At 58.1% G+C, this 24,293-nt stretch overlaps 1 protein-coding gene across 3 annotated transcripts; it reads right to left on the reverse strand.

The window, feature by feature from the left end:
* Positions 1-1,696: 1,696 nt before the first annotated feature.
* Positions 1,697-22,186, reverse strand: TTLL12 (tubulin tyrosine ligase like 12). Of its 3 annotated transcripts, none has more exons than XM_055374811.2 (14): positions 21,944-22,186; positions 18,076-18,242; positions 15,839-16,037; positions 14,938-15,097; positions 14,716-14,849; positions 11,444-11,520; positions 9,619-9,735; positions 9,329-9,523; positions 8,832-8,943; positions 7,502-7,653; positions 6,918-6,999; positions 4,584-4,652; positions 3,858-3,996; positions 1,697-3,237 (listed from the first exon to the last, which is right to left on the reverse strand). In XM_055374811.2, exons 1-14 carry the CDS (start codon positions 22,118-22,120, stop codon positions 3,086-3,088), a joined length of 1,932 nt encoding a protein of 643 aa, XP_055230786.1. In that variant the 5' UTR covers positions 22,121-22,186; the 3' UTR covers positions 1,697-3,085. The 3 variants fall into 3 exon arrangements, with proteins under 3 accessions (XP_055230786.1, XP_063560983.1, XP_055230785.1); XM_063704913.1 differs by lacking the exon at positions 21,944-22,186 and adding an exon at positions 21,003-21,179; XM_055374810.2 differs by having other exon boundaries at positions 1,697-3,996; positions 21,944-22,183.
* Between the last annotated feature and the right edge of the window lie 2,107 nt (positions 22,187-24,293).

Below are 24,293 nucleotides of genomic sequence, written 5' to 3' on the forward strand. Positions count from 1 at the left end.
CCACATAGCTCCTGCTGGCCACAAAACACGCACTGCCTCAAAACGCCCTGGAAAAATGGGCGAGAGGAGAACGCATTTAGCATTTCGTCTGCCGGCTTCCTTTTAACAGCCTGGCGACGTTTCCCCAGGAAATGCTCATGACAGACAGCATTCTCTCCTTTTCTAAGCTGCTGTCATCCACTGGGAACTTAAGGTTTTGATGCTTTCTGAGTGGGTTTATTATTTTTTTTTGAGACAGTCTTGCTCTATCGCCCAGGCTGGAGTGCAGTGACGCCATCTTGGCTCACTGCAACCTCTGCCTCCCAGGTTCAAGTGATTCTCCTGCCTCAGCTTCCAGAGTAGCTGGGATTACAGGTGTGTACCACCATGCCTGGCTAATTTTTGTATTTTTAGTAGGATGGGATTTCAACACATTGGGCAGCCTGGTCTCCAACTCCTGACCTCAAGTGATCCGCTTGCCTCGGCCTCCCACAGTGCTGGGATTACAGGTGTGAGCCACTGTGCCTGGTCAATTCCGGCTTTGGATGGCTTCTTAACACAGTGATGAGGGTGCAAATGAGTACCAGGAAGAAGTATTTAGTGGGATAAACATCTCCCGGCAACTGCCTCAGCACCTGGAGCTGGCTGGTCTTCCAGCTCATGAAGTCCCTGGCTCTTGGCCTTCCTTGGGGGTGTCCATTTGCAGTGAGCAGAGGTGCAAGGACATGTGGGGGCAGAGAATAGCCATCTACAATCATGGAAAGCCTGGACCATGTGGTCTTGATTCTGGGGGCTGTCCCAGCTGCTCCCTGGGCAGGACTATCTCCTGGGCACCAGGTTTTACGTGAGCTGGGAACCAGTGAGAGCACCGGCTGTTAAGTTTCTGGACAGAGTCCGTGTGGGCATCAGTCCTGAGACCTCCCCTGGAAGGGAGGCTAAAGAGAGAAGCAGCACAGTCCACAGGCAGCCTGCCTCAGGGCCGCTCTGCCTTCCGCTTTTTTTTTTTTGAGACGGAGTCTCACTCTGTTGTCAGGCTGGAGTGCAGTGGCATGATCTTGGCTCACTGCAACCTCCGCCTCCTGGGTTCAAGCGTTTCTCCTGTCTCAGCCTCCTGAGTAGCTGGGACTACACGCGCGCACCACCACACCCGGCTAATTTTTTTTTTGTTTGTTTTTTTTAGTAGAGACAGGGTTTTATCATGCTGTCCTACTGTCTCGATCTCTTGACTTTTTGTGACCTGTTCTCTGTCCTGCCTCGGCCTCCCAAAATGGTGGGATTATAGGCGTGAGCCACCATGCCTGGCCTGCCTTCTGAGTCTTAACCTCCTTGGTCACCATGTGGCGCTGCTTCCACCCACTGACGGTGTCCATGCACCTGCTCAGCAGTGGCCCGAGGAGCCCTGCAGATGCCCCAGCAGCCAGGGTTTCTCACCGTCCCCACCCCAGGACAAGGAGGCAAGTGTGGGGAGGCCGCTATCTCCAGGGCCACTAGGGCTGCGGGGCCACTCGAGGACCGAGGCTCCTGGCCGGCTTGGAAACAGATCCAGCACATGGAAATCAGACTGTGGGGTGGAGGCCTGCGATATAAAGGCCATCTTATTTCTTCTCCCACTTTTTGTGGGTGACTTCTTGGTATCTGGGGCTTTTCAGTGATAGCCGGGGCGACAGGCCAGGCTGAGCCTGTGGCTCCAGGGTCCAAAGAGAAAGGAGGGCAGAAATAAGAGAAGATGGCCTTTATTGCAGCACGAACTGAGGGGGACTGCATGTCAACAGCTCTCCTGGAGCTGCCAAAGGCGATGGGCCCGCCCTGCCCCTGCAACAGGCCCTCCAGGGGCTACAGCATGGCTCCCCTCAGGAAGGGTAACGCGTGCTTATAAACAGGGGCCCAGACAACACAGAGAGGAGAGGCAGCATCATCAGGTGCAGCTTTGCTACAAGAAAGATAGTTCTTAATTTCAAAGAGGAGACACCGCTACACCTAGCCCTGCCCTCCCATGCACTAGAAGGCTCTGGAAGTAGCTCTCGCCTGCCTGGGCAGTTAGGCCCATCCACTGCCCGTGAGCTGGGCCCAGAGGCACACTGCAGCCACACAAAAACGCTGGCAGCTGACTCCTAATTTCAGAAACATAATTAGAAAAGAACTGGAATTTTACATTTTTCTCCCATACATTAAAAAATAAGAAAAAGCCAACATTTTGACTGTAGACCCTGGTAGGTGGCATCTGACTTTAACCTGAAGTTCTCATTGGAATCCTTTTCTGTCTGGCGCTCCACCGCCCACAATCAGCCCCAGCCCCAGGCGCCCCTTGCCGAAGGATCCTGGCCCATCTCACACAAGGGCGGGACCCCGTGGAGTGCCCGGCGAGCAGGGCAACCACTGGGAAGACAGATACTGATTTCCCTTTTGGAGTCTGTGACCCTCAGCAAACGGAAAAGGAAACGGTAACAAGACGGTGGCCTCCTGCCAGGACCTCTGCAGGAGGTTTGCTGGTGAAGGTTCTGGGTGAGCTGGAATGGGTGATAAGGCGGGCTTGCTGGGTGGTGGCCTCAGGCTGTTCCTGGGCCCCTGTCGCATAGAGCCCTGTGGGTGCAGTGTGGGGCCCCACAGCCGTCCCGGGGTCGTCCTGATGCATAAGAGCAGAGACCCCGGAAGAGAAACCCGCCTGCCCAGTGTGATACAGGGCTCCCAAACGCTTCCCGGTGGAACCCTGCTCCCAAGGACACCTTGTCTCGCTCCACGGAACCCTTCCCCCAGCACCCCCTGGAAACACAGCAGCCAGGAACAAATTCTCCATGCCAGGAACGAAGCCCTTGGCTAAACTGGAGACTCATCAGTGCACAGATGGTGGTGACGGGTGAGGGCGGGGCCTGGGGCGGTGCTCAGCCCTGGGGACACCATCACTGTCCTGCTCTGACCCACAGGTGAGAGGAGGATGCTGTGCTCCCGGAGTGTGGCGCCGGGAGGATGGCTTGGCAGGACAGAGGCCTGGGGCTGAGGCTATGCCCAGGGCCGGTGTGGAGAGGGACATGGGGGCCTTTGCAGAAGCAGCTCAGAGAACTGAGGTTGGAATCCTGCCCCAAGCACAGGTTTTGGGGACAGTGAGTGCCTAGACAAGGCAGGTAACGTGGCAGCCACCGGGCTGGTCCAGAAACAAGGTGCTGAAGACGTCGTTGAAGAAGGTGGGGTGGTACCTGCAGGCTCGCTCACAGTCGGGGTTGAAGTTCACCTCCAGGATCTGCGGCTGCATCACCTGCTTTCCTGACGGCAAAGAGCGCAGCAGAGTGTGAAGGCTTGTTGGCCTCCACTCTGCAGGGACAGTGGCCTGGGGATCCAGCAAAGGCTGGGAGGCCATGAACCTGGGCCCTGATTCCCAGGGGATGAGCAGGACAAGGCCGGGCCTAGAACTTGCGTCTCTTGACTTTGCTGGGGAGGCCTGGCCTGACATCTGCTTCTCTAGGAGAGGCCAGGGCTGCCTCCAGCCCTAGGGATGACAGCCTGGCCCTTTAAGCTTGGATGTTCAGTTTAGTGAAAAAAAAAAAAAAAAAAAGTAGATATGCAGCAGCAGTGTAGTGTGTGGGGGTCTGGCACAGGGAAGACCGGCCAGGGTGGTGCGGGTTGGGGTCAGGGTGCCTTTCACATGGGTCTCCTGTCCTGTGAGCTCTCCCCCGACTCAGAGGCCCAGCCCGCAGCCTTTCCCCTCCAGACTCTGCACCGCAGGCACTTCCTGTGGGCCAAGCCAGGGCTTTCCCCAACCCAGATTCCTGGCTGATTCAAGCCAGAGGACAGCCTGGGGCAGCTGCCTGCCTTCTCCAGGCTGTGGCTGGCTGGCGGAGGGGGCGCCTGCTGGTTTGGATCAGGAGATGGGGAGCCCCTCTTACCATCTGGGCCGTTGTCCCACTTCAGCATGAGGTCGACGGCATACATGGCCCGGGATGAGGGGTAGTCGCAGAGGCCCAGGGGTGGTGGCTTGGCACAGGCCACCTGGAACAGCTCCGTGAAGGCCCGGAAGATCTCAGCCTGGGGACCGGGGAGCATGAGTTACGAGGCCTGCTCAGAACAGCCTCTCAAGAGGGGGTTTGCTGCCCCTGCCCAAGTCCCGGGCCCCACGTGGCCCAAGTCACCCCCTCCCACATCTTCACGTCTCTAGACCTCACCATGGCCACCTCCGCCCAGCACCTGCCCTCTTACTCCTGATGCCCACCTTCTGCAAATCTGCCCATCTCCTGCTGCAGACCCCATTGCTCCCCACTGCCCCAAGGAGCTCAACACAGCACCCAGAATGCCGCTGCTGGACATGGAGGCCCAGCCAACGTCTCCATATGATTGGGAATGTAGGGTCAGGCAGTGCCGCCACCCTCTGGCTGTCCCAGGGGTGCCCCACATGCCCCTCCAGCTCCCTCCCTCTCAGGAGCACCCACAAATGCCCAGGGTGGAAGGGAGGGGAGCCCACGCTGTCTTGCCAGCCTCTGGGGAGAATGACCAACTGCAGGGGACAAAGGTCCCTCCCAGCCCATGCCAGCAGAGAGGTAAGGGAGCAGCTCCTGCAGGCCCCCAGCCCGGGACCCGCCCCACCGGCCTGCGATGGTGTGCAGGACAGGAATTACCTGGACGTCCGTCCAGGGAAATTCTGGGTATTGCTTCTCAAACTCGGGGATGAACTCTTCACAGTGCACCTGCAACAGACACAGGGCCCACCCATCACGCTCTGTACAGGCCTCCACTGGGCTGGGAGCGGGCAGCCTGCTACTGCCTGGACTGGGAGCTTCTGACACTGGGTGGGGGTTCCAGGAGCAGGCAGCCAACCCTGAACCCTCAGGGTCCAAACAGGAGGCAGGAGATGGAGTCTGGGCTCCAGGTCTTACTGTGTGACTCTGGACCAACGGATTAACTTCTCTGAGCCTGTTTCCTCCTCTGTGAAATGGGAAAATGTGCTCTGCCCAGTAAACTGACTTTGCCATGCAGCTGTGAGGCTCACGCGAGACAATGAACACCGAGGGCTCCAGAAACTGCAGGGCCTGGGCTGGCACCATCCTGACACTCAGCTCAGTACAGTGCGAAGGAGGCAGAGCTCAAGACTCCGCCGCGGGACCTGCCTGTGCCCTGGTTCAGCACCAGCTCAAGAGTGCTTGAGGGAAGCAAGATCTTTCTGGCCTCAAGACTTTACCCAAAACACACCTGAGGAAGGTGGCAGTCGGCTCAGGTTTCTCCCAGAAAAGGACAAGCCAGGAAAGGCCCCTATGGAAGCCCGCCATCCATGCCATGCTGGACGTACCTCTGCAGGCACAGGGCTCCAGGAGAGGACTCTCGGGATGACCCCCACAGTACAGAAGGGAGGGGCTCAGAACCTGAGGGTGACTTCCAACAATGTCCTGGGGCCCTGCTGGGGGGTCTGGGTCCTAGGGAGTAGGCTTCAACACAGGCAAGGATAAGACGGACAGAAGCAACAGGACCACTCGGCCCCTGTGGGGAGTGTGTGCTGGTACAGTCACCAGGGCATGGCAGGGCCCTTTCTCCAAGTCCTCCTAGAGGACTCCTCGGACATGGCCATGGCCAGGTGCCTCCACGCATGTTCACGCGCCATGATTTATCATTAGTGAAGACCTCAGATGACCAACTGCCGCCACACTTAGCAACAACCCCGAACCTCAAAACCTCAAAACCCGCCACTCAGCCAGCAAAGCAAGTTGCAGAAGGATCCGTTGAATAAGATGATATTTACATAAAAACCTAAGTAGGAGGCCGGGCATGGTGGCTCACGCCTGTAATCTCAGCACTTTAGGAGGCTGAGGCAGGCAGAGCGCTTGAGTCCAGGAGTTTCAGACAAGCCTGGGCAACGTGGCGAAACCCCGTCTCTACTAAAAATGCAAAAAAATTAGCCGGGCGTGGAGGCACGTGCCCGTAGTCCCAGCTACTTTAGGGGGCTGAGGCAGAAGGATGGCTTGGGCCCAGGAGATTGAGGTTGCAGTGAGCCCAGATCATGCCTCCGCACTCCAGCCTGGGTGACAGCGTGAGACATTGTCTCTCAAAAAAACAAAACAAAACAAAACAAAACAAAAAACCTAAGTAAGCAAAACAGCAGCTTGAATGGTCAGGAACATACTCTTGCTGAAAAGAACCAAAGACATGCCTGAGAATGACAGCCACACATTCAGGGGTTGGGGAGCGTTGGGGCTGGCTGCACGGGGAGTCCGCAGCACCTGCAAGGCTGGTGACAGGCAGGGTGGGGTAGGTGTTCTGTGCATCTGAAACACTCATTAACCAGCCAGGCCACAGAGGCCTTCCAGGACTTCCTTTCTTCCTTCCTGTACCCAGAGCTGGCCTCCTGCTTCTGTGCAGGCTGTGCCTACCTGTCCACGTACACTGGCTGGCCAGCTCTGGTTTCTCGCCCCCACCTTGGAAGGGCCTTTGTCCAGATGCCCCTGAGCTCCAGGTGCTCAGATGGTGCAGCTGCCATTCCCTGAGTGCCCACTGCACGGGGCACCGCTCAACACTGTGCACCAGGGAGGACAGGAGGTCCTAGACCCGGGCAGGGTCACGGGCCAGCAGCCAGCCGGACCAGGTGGGGCCTCCCCGCCCCCGCCTGCCCTGGCACTCACAGGGTGGTCTGCTTTTCCAGTTGAAGTGGTGGTGAGGAGTAAGCCCCGGCTGGGAACACACTGTCTCAACCTGCTGCTGGACCCATCCCCCTCTGTGTCCACATTATCTCAAACACAGCCAGTGGCCCTCTGTGCCGTGGGGAGGCCTACCTGAGACAACACAGAACCCAGCCCAGCTCATCATGGCAGCGCTAACAATTGCCTTCCATAGCAGGAACTCAGGAGGCGGCTCCTGGGACTGGCCTGTGTGCCAGTCCTCCTAGGAGGCAGTGTGGGCAGGGTGGGGTCTGGGTGTGCCCTGGCCTCTGTGTGAACCTGCTCTGCACCTCCCTCAGGCCCTACCTGCTTCAGCACCACATCCGGGTCATAGTTCATGACTGTGAAGTGCTTCTCGTAGTCATCCAGGTCGTTGAGTGCAAAGGCCCTGGAAGACAAGTGTGCAGACACATATGGGTTCTTGAGCAGCCTTGTCCCTGCGAGGGAGGTGCCACCCACTCAGCCTTCCCAACTAGGGGTTCAGGGCTCAGGGCAGGACCACCTGCTGCTCAGGCGGGAGCCTGTTCCCTTGTCTGTGTGGGTGGGGGAACCCCACAGCCCCACTGAGCTGGGGTGGAGGTGAGTGAGGTGCCAGCTGTGAAGCCTCTGCAGGTCCATAAAAATGGCACCTGGTTCTCATGTTGGTGCCCATTTTACAAAGAATGTTCACATCCATTACTATGGGCAACGCCAGAACTCTGAGGTGGGCAGGGCAAGTCACCGCCAATTAACACCAAGGGAGATGGGCTCCAAGGGCCGCTAGCTGGGTGAGTGATGGAGGGTGCCTTCCAACAACACTTTCTGATTCCAAAAAGGGCCCGTCACCCACCCGCTGCCTCCACCCGGTCACCCAGCTCCCCGACCCTGGACCCAGCCGGCCCTCCACTTACCGGTTGGAGAAACGCAGCCAGAACACATCATACACGAACAACCGCAGGGGCCTCACCGACCGCAGCAGCACGATGTAGCGGATGTCGAACTTGACCTTTCCCACGTCTTCTCGAAGGAACAACACGGGACTTTCGATGTACTTGGACACAACCTGGAGGACACAGGTGCAAGCTCGCTGGCGGCCCTCGTCTCCCCTCCGCTGGGCCAGGACAGAGCCCCCTGGGGCTCCCGAGCACACAAAGCCACACAGGGGGCACAGACATGGCTGCACTTTACTCCTCCTTCTGCCTTTTCAAACCTGCCTAAGTTGTTGCAAAGTCTTTTTTTTTTGAGACAGAGTTTTGTTCTGTTGCCCAAGCTGGAATGCGGTGGCACAATCTCAGCTCACTGCAACCTCTGCCTCCCGGGTTCAAGCGATTCTCCTGCCTCAGCCACCTGAGTAGCTGGGATTACAGGTGCCCGCCACCACCCCCAGCTAATTTCTGTATTTTTAGTAGAGAAGGGGTTTCTCCATGTTGGCCAGGCTGGTTTCGAACTCCTGACCTCAGGTGATCCGCCCACCTTGGCCTCCCAAAGTGCTGGGATTACAGGTGTGAGCCACCGCACCCTGAAGCAAAGTCTTTATATCCATTTTTAATTGAAATGGAATATAAATTCTCACCCATAATTCCATCCACCCCCATCCCATGGCCTGAAGTCTCCACGACAATCGTCCTCATGATGCATTTCCCGCCAGCCTCTGACTATGTACACAGTCCAGGCAGATCCTGTGTCCTGCAATCCCAATACTGCTTCTGGATGTCCCCTCACTATGAATCTTTACCACGGCTCTGAGAGGCTCCTTGTCCAGGCTCAGCCACCTCACCCTGCTGGGCAGCCATACCTGGCACACTATGTGGTAGAGACTTTGCAATTAGACGCACCCAGGACAGTTCTTTTTTTAAAGACTGGGTCTTGCTCTGTCACCCAGGGCGGAGTGCAGTGATGCGATCACAGCTCACTGCAGCCTCAACCTCCCGGGCTCAAGTGATCCTCCTGCCTTAGCCTCCTGAGAAGCTGGGACTACAGGTGTATGCCAACATGCCCGGATAATTTTTAAAGTTTTTTCCCTTGTAGAAACGAGGTCTCCCTATGTTGCTCAGGTTGGTTCCAAACTTCTGGGCTCAAGTGATCCTCCTCCGCTTCCCAGAGTGCTGAGATTACAGGTGTAAGCCACCCTGCCCAGCCTGGACCTGTCCATAAGGACCATGACGCTCGGTCCCCTTAGCCCCACCTCTCACTGTCCAGCCAGGACCCTGAGCCCTGGGGCTCCTGGTCTGCGGGGCCCACCTTGGGGGTGCTCTCTCGGTGCCGGATGATGCTGTGCAGGCTCTTGGTGACGTGGGTGTCCAGGCTGCGCGCCAGGTTCCAGGGCTTGCAGATCCAGTGGTTGTCCTCGCCCCTGGGGAGCAGACGGGCTGTCTGGGGGGCGCCTGGGGCCTGTGTTCCCAGATGGTGCCACCCCAGGACCCAGAGGCAGAAGAGGGCAGCCCACATCTCCTTGGGAGCTGAGGGGGCACCAGAGAGGAGCTGTCAGAGGCAGGGGCATGGGAAACAAGGAGAGGTTTGCCAGAGGCCAGGCAGCTGCGCTGCGGTGGAGGGGACAGCCCCAGCAAAAACCTGGAGAGGTCCTGCGGTCCATGAAGCCGGCCATGATGTTCGGGGCCCGCAGCTCGGCTCCTGCACCACGGTTTCCACAGTGGGTGCTCACGGAGGAGCAGGCGGACACAGAGGCTGGGCCGGGGAAAAGGGCCATGGAGCACACCGATGCCGTGTCTGGGACTTACCACCTTTCCCGCTGCTGGAAGTAGCTGACAAACTGGGGCAGCTCAGTGCGCAGGTTGAAGGTTCGGGGCAGCCAGGGTGGGCCCTCGGGGCCGCCCGCCCGGCGCGCGATGGAGGCCAGGCAGTCCTTGACAGTCAGCAGGTTCTCGCAGGGGAACTGGTTCAGCAGCACGCCCGGCCTCTCCTGGCTGAGTTTCCTGCAGGGCGGAGGCAGGTGCGCCAGCTCAAGGGGAGGCTGGCAGTGCCTAGAGGCCCTGACTGGGAGGGCCCCTGCGGCCAGAGGTGCCCTCACCTGTAGTCCTTGAAGTGTGAGAAGTTGAAGAGGATGGCGGCATCCGCCTCACTCTGGGTGAGGGTGAAGCGCGGGTGGGTGAGGCTGCTGGCCACCTGCTGCATGTCCGTGTAGACCCTGTGGGGAGAGCCCGAGCTGGGTGACCCCAGCTCCCAAGTGTCCAAGCGGGGCTCCAGCACTAGCCCTGGCTCAGGGACTCCCTTCCCTGTTTTGAAGCTAATGAGGCAGAGGCAAGTCCTGGGTTCGAGTCATGATGTTGGACAGCCCGGGTTCAGACCCCGCTCCCTCCGATCTGCTGAGGGAGGGGCGCAACCTGTACCCTTGTGACCCCTGGTTCCCCATCTGCAGGACTGGACCACACCGTCCACCTCACATTTGTCATTAAAATTAAATGGCATAATTTGGGTGTTTATTATGTGCTAGTTCTTTCCTCTCACATGGAAAACAAGAGGATGAGGCTGGGGCCACCAATCTCAGACAGGCACACCAAGGGCCTCCGTGAGGCCTCTGCCCCAGAGGAGGTGGAGGGACCTTAGGCCCTGGCCAGATCACCACCAGACTCACGTCTCAGCAAGAGCCCCTAGGCTGCCCAGCTGGGGCAGAGGCCAGCAGGGAGGAAAGCCCTCAGGCCCGGTGGAGGGGGCAGAGTGGAGCAGGCTGCTTGTTCTTGGCTAGACCAGGTTTGGGCAGCCAAGGGGAGTGTCTGGGAGCCTCAGGGAGGGGCTCCTGTGAAGGCTGAGGTGGAATCTGCTCTGCAACTCTGGGTCCTCACCAGTGCCTGCTTCTGCAAGGTGTCCCGCCTGGACCTGCCGGCCTGGCCTTCCTTAACTCAACAGCCACACCTGCAGCCTCCTGGGAGGGGCCCCTACTGGCAGCCCGGGTGCCTGTTGTGGGTGCCCAGCATGTTCCTGGCCAGCAAAGGCTCCCTGCTGTGGGGAGGGCTGGCATGCACAGGCCTGGCTAGTGTCAGTTTCCAGGACTGGATGAGCATCGTATCCAGGTAAGCGGAGCAGCCCCATGACATGCAAGGTTGGTAACAGGACCCCTTGGTGCCCAGAGGACAGGGGTGGGATGGGGACCAGTGGTGGCCGACGCTTCTGCCCAGGGGCCCTTTACCCACTCACTGCCAGCACTTCCATGGCCTATTCCTATTTTTAACTTTCAAAGATGAATTTATTTATTTATTTTTTTAAGGAGTCTTGCTCTATAGCCCAGGCTGGAGTGCAGTGGCCCAATCTCAGTTCACTGCAGCCTCTGCCTCCCAGGTTTCAAGTGATTCTTCCTCCTTGGCCTCCCGAGTAGCTGTGATTACAGGCGCCAGCCACCACGCCCTACTAATTTTTTTTTTTTTTTTTTTTTTTTTGTATTTTTAGTAGAGACGGGCTTTCACCATGCTGGCCAGGCTGGTGTTGAACTCCCGACCCCAGGTGATCTGCCTGGTTCGGCCTCCCAAAGTGCTGGGATTACAGGCATGAACCACTATGCCTAGCCTCATAGGTGAGGTGTGAAACCTGGGAGGTGGAGGTTGCAGTGAGCTGAGATCATGCCACTGCGCTCCCGCCTGGGTGACAGAGAGAGACTCCGTCTCAAAAAAAAAAAAAAAATCTCCAGAAAGCCCTGCTCACTCTCTCACTTTCTGCGGCATTTTCTCTGGGGTCCCAAGAACTGCACTCCCTGCACTTGTCAGTGCTGTGCCCAGACAGGATGCGGCTGACTTGCTGCACGCCATGTGCCAAGCACTGTTCTGGGGCTGTGGGAACCACGAAGCATGGGAGGCGGAGACTGTGGACAAGTCCCAGCCCAAGCAGTGGGGGGGGCTACGCACTTGAAGATGTGGTCGTGGGGGTGCACCACGGGGTTGATGTCAAGTGGCAGCTTCTCCTTGTTTTCCTCCAGAATGGCCTAAAAGGAAACACACCGGAGGTAGAGATGAGGTCAAGGAAGGGAGGGAAAGGCCGGCCGTGGTGGCTCATGTCCATAATCCCAGCACTTTGAGAGGGTGAGGCAGGTGGATCACATGATGTCAGGAGCTCGAGACCAGCCTGGCCAACATGGCAAAATCCCCACTCTACTAAGAATATAAAAATTAGCCGGGCATGGTGGTGCGTGCCTGTAATTCCAGCTACTCGGGAGGCTGAGGCAGGAGAATCCCTTGAACCCGGGAGGCGGAGGTTGCAGTGAGCCAAGATTGCACCACTGCACTCCAGCCTGGGAGAGAGTCTGAGACTACATCTCAAAAAAAAAAAAAAAGAAAAGAGGGAGGGGACACAAGCCTCACCACCTGGCATCAGGTTCTATGGCCTCAAGGGGCGCATGGCTGCTCCTCCCTCCCAACACCCCAAAGCCTCTAACCACCCCCCTCACCCCAGGATTCTGAGCTCCAGGCCCCTCGGATGCTGAACAGTCGTAGTTTGGTGTCAAAAGAACAAGGTAAACATTGTTGCACATCTTCTCGGTGCTACCTCAAAATTGCAGGGGGCGAGAAGGTGCCAAACCCCTCCTGAGAGGAGCCGCTTTGTCCTAGGAGCCACGAGGGCTGTCCGGAGCTTCAGCAGTGTGATGATTTAAAACACGCCCACGTGGCTGCACATGGTGGCTCAAGCCAGTAATCCCTGCACTTTGGGAAGCTGAGGTGGAGGAGTACCTGAGCCCAGGTGTGTAGGACCGGCCTGGGCAACATAGTGAGACCCCTTCTCTACAGAAAAGTTGAATAATTAGCGGGGCTTGGTAGCAGTTGCCTGGAATCCCAGCTACTCGGGAGGCTGAGGCAGGAGGATTGCCTGAGCCCAGGAATTGGAGGTGGCAGTTAGCTAGGATCATGCCACTGTACTCTAGCCTGGACAAAAGCAAGACCCTATCTTTTTTAAAAAATTAAAAAAAAAAAAGATTAAAACATGCCTACAAACTCTTTGACACTCTCTTCCAAAGGCAGAGCTGCATCCATCTCTGAGGGTGGGATGGGCCTAATGAGTTGCTTCTAATGAGCAGGAAAAAGGTGGAAGGGACAGGGTTGCTTCTGCAACAAGGCCATGAAGCCTGAGGCTTCCTCTTTGCTCTCTCCCTCGGATCACTTGCTCTGGGAGAAATCAGGTGCCACATCCTGAGGACACCTGAGCACTCTTATGGAGAGGCCCACAAGGCAGGGAGCCCAGGCCTGCTGCCAACAGCCAGCACCAACACAGCAGGCATGCACATATGCCATGCAGAAGCGGGTCCACAGCCTGACGGGCGGCCTGTGTACCTCAAGGGAGACTTGAGGCCAGAGGCACCCTGTTGAGCCACTCCTGAACTCCTGTCCCACAGAAATCGTGTGAGATAATAAATGTTTACTGTTTTAAGGTGCTAAGTTTTGGAGTTACTTGTTACCCAGCCATAGCTAATCAACATAGGCAACCCTGGGCCCAGAGCACAGACCTGATTGTAAAGGGTCAAATGGGAAAAAACAAGGATGCCTGGCCTTGTATCTCCTCCTCTTCCTGGTCAGCCCAGAGCTTCCCAAGGAAAAACACAAACTTTAGTTCATGTTCCATTAACAAACAACCCCAAGACCAGGAAGTGTTTGTCCCTCCAGTTGCATCCACGAAGGCATTCACTTTTTCAGACAAACGTGCACTAAGCACCTTCCTGGTGCAGGGGCTCTGGGAGGCTTGTAAGCACCCTTTGAACCAACAAGACTGAGCCCCTTGTTTTTGGCATGGTTGGTTCAATCACCACTGACTTAGACCGAAAGTGAAAGGAGGCCCCCCCCACAGCCCACCCCTGCAATCAGCAGCGCCCACACAAACACGCCACCACTCCACACGCGCCCGCTCTTTTTTTTTTTTTTTTTTGAGACGGAGTCTCGCTCTGTTTCTCAGGCTGGAGTGCAGTGGCGTGATCTCAGCTCACTGCAAGCTCCGCCTCCCGGGTTCACACCATTCTCCTGCCTCAGCCTCCCAAGTAGCTGGGACTACAGGTGCCTGCCACCACGCCCAGCTAATTTTTTATATTTTTAGTAGAGATGGGGTTTCACCGTGTTGGCCAGGATGGTCTCGATCTCCTGACCTCGTGATCCGCCTGTCTCAGCCTCCCAAAGTGCTGGGATTACAGGCATGAGCCCCCACGCCCAGCCTCCACACGCCCACTCTCACATGAGTCAACTCGTCTAACCCTTCCCAAAACCCTCCGAGGCGCTTAGTGAGTGCCTGGCGTGCAAAAAGGATGACTTCAGTCGCCGTGGGGGCAAGCCTGCAGCCTCAGCTGGACTCCAGCTCTTCCACCTGCAGTGTGACCCTTGGCAAATGACTTAACCTCTCTGTGTCTCAATGTCCTCATCCTCAGTAAAATGAAGATAAAAACAGAACTGTAAAATTGTAAGGAACTGAGTGGCACACGCCCACAAAGTACTAAGCACAGGCTCCCTTGCAGGCTGGTTCTAGCCTACGGAAGCAGCAGCAGATGGGAGAGGAGAGATGGGTCAGGGTAGGAACCTCCTACCCAGCCCTGACTGGTTCTGGAGGTGGCTACGCTCCCACAGGCTCCTCTTCCTCCCCTGGCACTGGGGCCTCGACAACTCTGACTCCCTAACCCGCCAGCCTCCTCGTATGGGGCCTGGATGAGCTCTTACCTCCAGCCAGGCACTACCGAGTGGGCCAGCTGGGTCCCTCGGGGACCTGACCAAGACTGAAAGCACCTTTGTTATCAGTAACAGTGACCATGATGGTAACTCGCAGGCCTGCTGAGGGAGGGAGGCACGCGATGTGTGAACACAGGGTGTTTCCGTGCCTCGGTGAGATGAGGACAGGGGGCTGAGTGGGGTTCATGGCCAAGACCAACTGCACAGCCCCCTCCTTCCCAAGGGAGCAGCGTGGACCCCCTGAGGACGGATGCCAGCACCAGGCACCCTGGGATCTGGAGCCCCCACCGTGCAGCCACAGGCAGCTTGTGTTCACTCTCTGAGCCCCTTGTCTCTCAGAGGCTCCCAAAACTCTATGCCTCCCATGGTAACTGGCTCAGGGCCTGGCACCCGGCTGGGGTTTGATAACATTTGGTGTGTGCACAGAGAACATTCTGGAAGCTACCAAGCAGACAGGCCCGGGGGGTGGAGGAGGGCCACACCTGGTAGTGCTCGGCAGGCGGCTCGGGTGTGCAGGAGCTGAGGTCCAGCATGTCGGTGGGGGCCCAAGGCAGCAGCATGCACTTCCGGATCAGGGGGTCCGTCTCTCCGTAGGCAAAGTCTCGGGTCACCTCCTCTGTGCCAAGACATGCGAGCCCATCAGAGGGGGTGACAGGACACTGGGCTGAGGCCCCTCCTCCAGGGCGGGCAGGTGCTGGACTTACCGCCAGTGTCCAGGTCCCTCAGGGGCCACAGCAGCGTGTAGGCCACCTGCTGCGGCATGTAGAAGAAGGGTGCCGTGGCGAAGCTGGGCACGTCCGCGTGCTGGATCCGCGAACCGAACTCGTCCATGATATACCACACCGGCATCTTCTCCTCAGCTGTCTGCAGACAGAGCACATATGGCACCTCTCACTCACCCATCCACCCACCGGAACTCCCTTCCGGAACTCAGACATCGACCACCAGCCCACAGCCACTTCTCTGATCTTGGAGGCCCTCTCACATGTACCCCAGGCCCTTTAGCTAAGCTAGGGGCTCCGGGACAGCAGCCCTGCCTTTGCAGACCAGGACACAGGCCTGGGTAACACAGCGTGAACACTCATGGTAAAAGGGCGTTTGGTAACAAGGCATGCAGCCCAGCACCCGTAGGGGTGTATATGGATTTGAGGGTAATGGGGGGGTCGGGGGAGTCGTCTTTGAGCTCAGGGAAGGGTCCCTGGAGGAGGTGACATCTAAGCTAAAATCATGAGAAACAAGCAGGTGTCTTTTCCCAAACTAAGAGTGGTGAGGGGCTGGAGCATGGAGTGAGTCCCTGGAGAGGCCAGCAGGGGTGGGTGAGGAACGGTTGAGGGCTTTTAAGAGAGTGACAGAATCAGGGGGGCCAGGAAAGAGGCGGCTGAGTCATCTGGGCCCCTTCAGTTTAGGAGTCTGAGAGGGCTGCGTCCTGTGAGCTCAGAGGCCAGCTGGGTCTGAGTCCCCAGGATAGCACTCTCCTTAGGAAGCCACAGGAGAAAGTGAGTTGCTTGCTCTGGCCGGCCCCTCGCCCGGCCTGATGGCACAGGGCAGCAGAGGTCTGTGCCCATGCCTGTCCTCCCCCTCCCCGGGGCCCAGCTACCCACTCACCCCATGGGCCAGCTGGTAGGTCTGGTTGAACTTCCACATCTCCTCCAGCACCAGGGCCACAGCCTCTGCACTGGGCAGCTCACCGTGGAACTCAATGCCCATCAGGTTGGCCATGCGGTGCAGCAGCCCGGGCACCTGCTGCAGCTGCTGGCGCGCGTGCTCCACACGGCACGTCCAGGCGTGGTCGATGAGGAAGATGCTGCGGGCATAGGCCACAATGTGAGGCTGCCGGGTGGGCATGGGGCAAAGGGAAGTTGGGGGAGCAAGAGGCCCAGGGCTGTGTTGGGACCAGGGCCCAAGCTTCCTTAGATTTGGTCTACTGGGTGCCATAGTTATGCCTAGTTTTGGACTCCAGTGGGCCTGGGTCAGGTGCTGGCGCTGCTGCTCACTCCCTGCGTGATCCTGAGCAAGCACCTCCTCCTCTTCAAGCTTCTCAAACAGGGCAGCAGGGGTCTCTACCGCCTGTCACCTGGCTGTCACAAGCAGCAAATGAGACCAGATATGTGGTACACCTACTGTCCACCAAGCACTTGTAATAAACACACCAGCAGTCACTAGCGTGAAGTCCTCAACTGGGCCTCGGGCCACTGCAGGGCAGGCCCATGCTGCCCATCTTGTGGCCTGCAGGCCTGGCACACCACAGCGGCTCAACAAAAGCAAAGGCCCTACACGCCAGAGGCCAACGCACACAGACGGCACAGGGGCTACCACACAGGCCTCACCCACGCAGCCAGGTCTTCTGGAAGCACCAAGGCCTTTTTGTGGGAGAGGCTTCCAGTCCCCGCACACAGGACTCCTGCAGCTGAGCTGCTACAGAAGCATGCTGGGGCTGTGGCACAGGATGAACTGTCCCTACCCTGTAGGACACAGGGCTGACCATAATCCTCCCAGAGCTCTGCCGGATTAGGAGGCACCAAACACACAGGTGCCTAACAGACAAAGCAGCCCCCAGCTTGCCCCCGTCTCTGTTCCCCTTTTAAAATGAAAGGGACAGCCAGTGTTCCAGTTCTTAGGCTGGGGGGCAAGTTCAGGAGTATTTATCTTATTGTGCTTATATGAGTTTTGTTGGCCTGTCCTAAAATAAGTGGGTTTACTCTTGCACTTGTGCTAGAGTGGGTGACCACGTGATGCAGGGCAGAGCCAGGCCTTTGGGGTGACCCTGGGCAAGTGCAACAAGGGGTGTTGTACAAAGATAGCTATGGGGATGAGGATGGAGAGCTTGTTACGGCCTGGCAATCAGGGGAGACTCAGGGGGATGAAGGCCTGGAAGCAGAAAGGCCTGGAAGCAGAAAGGCCCAGAAGCAGGTGGGGCTGAAATGAACACTCAGGCTCCAAATCCAAGACTCTGGATCCCTAGCCTCCCACCACCCAAAACAAGGCTGGCAGCGGGGTATGTGGTTGTAGGCCCGAGAGAGAACATGAGCTGGGAGCTCCCAGGGCAGCCACTGCATTGAATTCACCTGTTCCTGGGCCTGAGCCGCACAGGAGAACTCACTTCACTGAACCTGAAGGGGACGGTGAGCCCAAGCACGCATGGGCAGGGGTGCTGGGCTGTCCGTATTTCCGGGGTGGCTTGCTACTGCCCACTCCCAGGTGGAAGAGGAGGCGGGAGAAGCTCTGCAGAAGAGACCAGACCCCTGCCCAAAGAGCTGTGCGTGGACACAGGGGCCCAGCAAGTTTCTCTGAGGGTCCACAAAACCTTTGGCAGAGGGGCCTGCAGGCCTGACCTAGGGATAGCCACTCTTGGTCCCTGGGGGCAGGAAGCCTGGGGTACAGTCTCAGCTCTGCCCTAACTACACCGTGGTCCTTGGCAAGGCCAGGCCTGCTCTGGGTCTCAGGTCCTCAGGTGTTCCAGGGCCCACCCCAGATTCCAATTTAGCAGGACCAGAGAGGGGCTGTGACTGGGGAGGAGTAAGGCTGACCTGCACCCTTAACCTGGAGGGTGGCCTCGAGCAAAACTGGAACTTCTAGTCCCCTGTAGCAGGACCACTGTGACAATGAGACCGCTGGGAGAGGCTCTCAGGCCGCGGTCCATCCGGTCACCCCAGGAATGCTGTGTTGCCACGGACAGTACTCTGAAGCCCTGATGGACACTCCGCTGGCCACACGTGCTTGCCACAAAGCTGTCCTAAGGAAGATGTCCAGTGGCGGTGCAGGGCCCAGGAGAATCTGCATTACTGCATCTCCCACCTTTCACCAAGTGAAGGTTGTGGTGGTGTCTCTGGCCAGGCTCCTACCTGTTGGGGTCGGCTGCCTGGAGCCCGCTCTCCCTGGTCACGATGACCTTGTAGCACAGCTCGCTCCCCGGGTTGGGCTGCTGCTTCCGCACCTCCCGGGCTGCCTCGTCCTCCTCTTCTACCTCCTCCACTTGCATGATCCCAAACACTTCCCCAGCGTCGAAAACCTGGGGGCCAGAGCTCCCGTCAGCAGGGGTGTGGGCAGGAGACCTCACCCCAATGCCTTCACCACTCCAGAAAGCCACCCAAGGTGCCATACCCAGGCCTCAAGGACAAACTTGTCTCCTTCAGAGGTGTGGGACCTGTTTAATGCAACCACACAGTCTTACGGGCGGGGAGACTGAAGCTCCTGGAGATTTCAGGCTCGGAACAGGTACCTAATGTACCCCACCGTCACCTGAGCTGTCATCCAGAGCCTCTTGTCCCACAGGATGCTGTGCATGGAGATGGGACCTTGAGGACTTGCTGGAGGTATCTGTAGTCCGCCCCACTCACATTACACAGAAAGAGAGGCCCCAAAGGCAGAGAGGGTGGCTCCAATTACACTGGAGGTCAATGGAAGAGTCAGGATCTTGGTGGCTGGGGGCACACCCCAATGCCCCCCTCACCAGAAGAACCCTTCAACACTAGGACAGCTGAGTCAACTCACAGAGAAGCCTCCTCCAGCCCAGCCCCACCCAATCCAGGCCAACAGGAAGCGAGGCCCCAGGTCAAGGTGGGACGGGGAGATAAGGGCCTTGGTCCTGCCTTGTGCGGCTAGTCAAGCAGTCAAGTGACCTCTGCTCTGGGGTCCCTGGCACAGCCACACTCATGCCCTGTCTGCCACAAGCCGGCAAGGGGGGCTTCTGGGCAGATTCTGGAGCCAGGCTGTGTGGGTTCAAATCTTGGTTTCACCACTTCCTAGACAAGTGACCTTGAACAAGTTACTTAACTATCCCATGCGTGTTTCCTCATCCACACAATGGGAATAACAGAACCTCCCTCTGAGGGCTACTGAGAGGATTAAATGATTCACACCCAGAACTCATAGAGTGGAGCCCGGCCACAGCAAATGCTCTATAAACACGTGGTGCCACTGTTACACTTCTGAGACTGTTTCTTCACTTGTGAGAGGGGGTGTCATCCACCTTTCGGGACACTGATGGAATGAAATCAAACAGCGTGCATAAAGTCCTGGCGCACAGTGGAGGCTCAACAAAGGCCAGTTCCTCCCTAAAACCTATTTCCCACTACTCGATTAAAAACGGCAGTTGGAAACTAGCTAACTACTCAGGTGCAGGCAGCTTTTGTGCACTGGGCAGGACTTGCCCTTTGGTGGCATGAGGATGAATCACTCAAGGTCTCGCTCAGGAAGCTCACGGCTGAGTAAGGTCTAGGCCACCTAAAAGTATCAGGTAAATTGCTCTGGGGCCTGGAGGGCCTGGGAAGACTTTATGGATGAGGAACCATAACCAGAGGCCAGCTTTGAAGAAGGGGAAGATTTAAACATGAGGCTATCGGGTGAGGATGGAAAGGAACTCCACGCAGAGGGAAGAGTAAGAGCGAAGGCCTAGAGGCAGACAGCCCAGGGTGGAGCAAACCAGGGGTCACATGAGAGACAAGGCACCTGAGACAAGAGCCATCCAGTTCTCCTTTAGCCCTCAAGGTGGGTCTGGGGAGGCTACTGCCTTCTCCAGTTTAGGGCTGGGGGGAGGCTCAGAGGGCTGGAATCCAGACCTCAGGCTTCCGCCCCAGTACTCCAAATCCCTAGGGGACAGCGTGAGGCTGAGGGTCAGAAAGCCTGTCTCAAGCCTGGCCTGGATTCAACCCAGCTGTGAAATGGGGTGCTGGGTTTCTCCTTCACCACAACCCCTTCATGGCAGGACTGGAAGAGCTCCCCAGGAGATAAGGGGAGTGGTTTTGCAACTGGGAAGCTTGTGCAGACAGAAGAGTAGACATTTTAAAAATATCTCTTCGGCCGGGCGTGGCGGCTCACGTCTGTAATCCCAACACTTTGGGAGGCCAAGGCGGGCGGATCACGAGGTCAGGAATTCGAGATCAGCCTGACCAACATGGTGAAGCCCCATCTCTACTAAAAATACAAAAATTAGCTGGGTGTGGTGGCACACGTCTGTAATCCCAGCTACTCGGGAGGCTGAGGCAGGAGAATCATTTGAACCCGGGAGGCGGAGCTTGCAGTGAGCCGAGATCATGCCACTGCACTCCAGCCTGTGTGACAGAGCAAAACTCCGTCTCAATTAAAAAAAGAAAAAAAGTATATATACATATATGTATCTTCAAGTTTCCCCATCCTTTCCAGGGCAGCTGGCCTAAGGTGAGGCAGGAGGGCTGATGGCCAGGGGTGTAAGGGCTCACAGCGCTGGCAGGTGCTGCTGCTGCTGGCGGCCTCCCCCACACCTGGGCCAGCAGCAGCAGGAGGCTTCACTCAGGAAGAGCTACAAGTTTGTGAATGGTAAAGCAGTGATTCAGCTCTGCCGTTAACGGCTGGGGAAGGGTCACGGAAAAACACTGGCTGCCCCTTAGTAGGGCAACAGCAGGCAGGGCGGCCTGGGCAGCGGACGTGGCGCGGTGGCGACCACCCTCTGTGTGCCAGGCATATTTCTCATGCCACCTCCCATCCTTCTAATACTGTGGGAGCCAGATGGTGTCTCACCATCCCCTTCCCGGATGGAGAACAGGACTCGGACAGGCGAGTGACCGCCCGAGGGAGGGCGTGCTGCCGTGGAGGCTGGCTGGGCAGGAGCTGGTCATTCCCACTGTGCTCCTTCCACGCAGTCCATGGGAACCTTTTTGTCCTCATGAACAAACCAAGGTCCCTTCCACCCAGCACAGGCCTGGGACCAGAGTGTTCCTCGGAAAGCATATGGCAGAAGTGAGGGGCAGAGGAAACTCTCTGTTACACTGTAGGATAAGGAGGTGCCACTCACTGCACGTTTCCAGCAGGAAGGTTCCTAGTCCAATCAGGATTACACAGAGAAAAACTGGCTCAGAGACCGTAGAGTCTGGCCAGCAGCCAGGCTCAGGGACTCCTAGTTCCCGGCCCGGGTCCCTGTTCTTGGCTCTGGGGTTTCCACTTCATCACCTGCGCCACTAGGCTCATCTCAGTCCGGGAGACAGCACCTGGAGGAGATGTCGGGTCCCAGCTAAAGAAAAGACCCCCCCCCGCCCCCACGCCCGCCAGCCCGGGAAGGTGCTGTGGCCTCAGCCCCTGGGCACGCAATAGAAATCCAGGGCTCATCCCCAGCCAGGACAGTGGGGAACGCTTTGGAGTGGAGGAGGCAGGTGAGCCGGATGGGCCGTCCTCACAAAAAGGGAGAGAACCTAGAGGCTTCTCAACCTTTTCCATTTTTCTTTAGATTTCTCCTCCACCTCTCACAGCCTGTTTTCTTTAACCTGCAAGATGAGGGGACCCCGAGGCTCAAATCAAATGAAAAAACACCGAATTCTGTGAACCCAACAGTTACAGCTACACAAATTCACGGGGTTCCCGTTGTCCCTGTGAGGCAGCGGCTGAAAGAATCCCTCTGAAGGGACTCTCGGAGCCGCAGTGTTCTCATCTGTGAAGTGGGGGTGATGAGTTTCACTCCTCGCAGGGCTGTGTGAGGCTCCGGTGTGTGGAGGACCTAAAGTTCCCAACGCAGCCCTCAGCCGGTCTCGGGCCCGGGCAGATCAGGGCCGCAGGTACCCCGGTCTCCTGCTGTCACTCTTTGGCCCCCAACTCCACGCCGCTCCAGAGCTGCCCAGGACGCGCTCTGGGTGGCTCAGCGCGGCTCCCGCCGCCCGGGAGCGCTCTTCCCTGTCCCGCGCCGCGGGCTCCCGCCGCGCTCCCACCCCGGCCGCCGCACGTGCCCGCCGCCCTTCCCCGCACCTCGTGCTCCAGCTTGTGCAGGAGGCGGCCCCAGTAACGTTCGGGGACCCCCGAAGAGCGCAGCGCCGGGCCGTGCAGCGCCGCGAACTCGGCCAAGGCCTGCGCGCCCTCCTCCGGCGTCTGGCCCGGGCTGCTACGCTCCGCAGGCGGGCGCTCGGGACCCCGCTCGGCCTCCATGGCGCCAGCACCCGCGCCGACTCCAGCGCCGCCGCCGCCGCCGCCGCCCGCCGTCCGTCAGCCCTGCCCTCCCGCCTCCGCCCCCCGCCCCGCCCCGCCCTCCTCCCAGCCCCCCCCGCCCCGCCCTCCTCCCAGCCCCCCCCGCCCCGCCCTCCTCCCAGCCCCCCCCGCCCCGCCCTCCTCCCAGCCCCCCCCGCCCCGCCCTCCTCCCAGCCCCCCCGCCCCGCCCTCCTCCCAGCCCCCCCCGCCCTCCTCCCAGCCCCCCCCGCCCTCCTCCCAGCCCCCCCCGCCCCGCCCTCCTCCCAGCCCCCCCCGCCCCGCCCTCCTCCCAGCCCCCCCCGCCCCGCCCTCCTCCCAGCCCCCCCGCCCCGCCCTCCTCCCAGTCCCCCCCGCCCCGCCCTCCTCCCAGCCCCCCGCCCCCCGCCCAGTCCTCCTTCCAGCCCCCCGCCCCTGCCCCGCCCCCTCCCCCGCCCCTGCCCCCCTCCCCCCCGACTCCTCCCCTGCCCCGCCCTCGTCTCGCCCCCTCACCGCGTCCCGCCCCGCCCCCAGTCCGCCTCCAGCCCGGTTTGCCGCGGCCCCCGGGCAGGCCCTGCGCGTCGGCTGGGTGCGTGCGAGAGCGCGCGAGCTTGCCAGGAGGGGGCGCACGCCTGCGGCCGCGCCTGTGGTTTGGCTGCCGTCGTGTGCGCACGCGCACCTGATGGTGGCTGAGCTTTTCTCGCTCAGCGCGCGGCGACCCCGGGGAATGCCGGGAGGGCGGGTGCCTACGTATACGGCGCTGTCAGGACCGGAAAAGGCCCCACCGACGGCCCGGAAGGTTCCCTGGGGCCCGAACCCGGTGAGGCGGCGCTTCTGTGCCTCACCGGGCACACAGCGCTCGCAGGCCCCCTGCCTTGGGAACTCTCGATTCTTGTGAGCGCTTCACTAGATTTGGATGCTGCAAAATCGTGGCCCTTCTCAATTACTTATATTTGGATTCGGAATGTCAGTTGATCCAATTAAGACCAAGTGTACCCGTCAGAGGAGTTTACTCCTACATGTCGGGATGTTTCGAAGTGCAGTTGAGCTGGGCGTGGTGGCCGCGTCTGTAGTCCCAGTTACTCGGGAGGCTGAGGCGGGAGGATAGCTTGAGCCCAGGAATTCAAGTCCAGCCTCGGCAACATAGCCAGACTCCCTCTTTAAAAGAAAAAAAACAGTTAAGTTATAGAATTTCAAAAGACATTCTTTTTTGAACTCTCATTGAGTTTTATTGCTCCATAGGGATACATTTCAATGTCTTCCTGTTTGCAATTTTGTAAGAATTGTAATTTGCTAAAAAACAAAGGCTGAAAATTTTTTGGAGCTTCAGATGCTATTTTGATAACATTTTTGAACTGAGTTTGAATAAAATGCACCAATTCACGGACTTGTTCAATTCCATTGTAGGAAGCAGGTGGGTCTGCAAAGGCTCAAATTTCCAAACTCAAGCTGGCGAGGGCTGCAGAGAAAAACATTTTATTTATTTATTTATTTTGGGATGGAGTTTTGCTCTTGTTGCCCAGGCTGGAGTGCAATGGTGCAGTCTCGGTTCACTGCAACCTCTGCCTCCCGGGTTCAAGTGATTCTCCTGCCTCAGCCTCCCAAGTAGCTGGGGCTACAGGTGTGTGCCACCACACCTGGCTAATTTTTTGTATTCAGTAGAGACGGGGTTTCACCATGTTAGGCTGGTCTCGAACTCCTGACCTCAGGTGATCCACACACCTTGGCCTCCCAATGTGCTGGGATGACAGGCATGTGCCATCGTGCCTAGCCTATTTTTTTTTTTTTTGAAATGGAGTCTCGCTCTGTCGCCTATGCTGGAACTCCACCTCCCAGGTTCAAGCAATTCTGCTGCAGCCTCCCGAGTAGCTGGGACTACAGGCATGCACCACCGTGCCCAGCTAATTTTTGTATTTTTAGTAGAGACGGGGTTTCACCATGTTGTCCAGGCTGGCCTTGAACTCCTGACCTCAGGTGATCCACCCTCCTTGGCCTCCCAAAGTGCTGGGATTACAGGTGTGAGGCACTGCCCCAGCCTTTTTGTTTGTTTTTTGAGACGGAGTCTTCTCTTGCTTTCTGGCCCAGGCTGGAGTACAGTGACGCGATCTCGGCTCACTGCAACCTCCCTCTCCTGGGTTCAAGCGATCCTCCTGCCTCA

The sequence above is a fragment of the Gorilla gorilla genome, chromosome 23 (assembly GCF_029281585.2).
Source record: "Gorilla gorilla gorilla isolate KB3781 chromosome 23, NHGRI_mGorGor1-v2.1_pri, whole genome shotgun sequence".
NCBI classification, from domain to species: domain Eukaryota; kingdom Metazoa; phylum Chordata; class Mammalia; order Primates; family Hominidae; genus Gorilla; species Gorilla gorilla.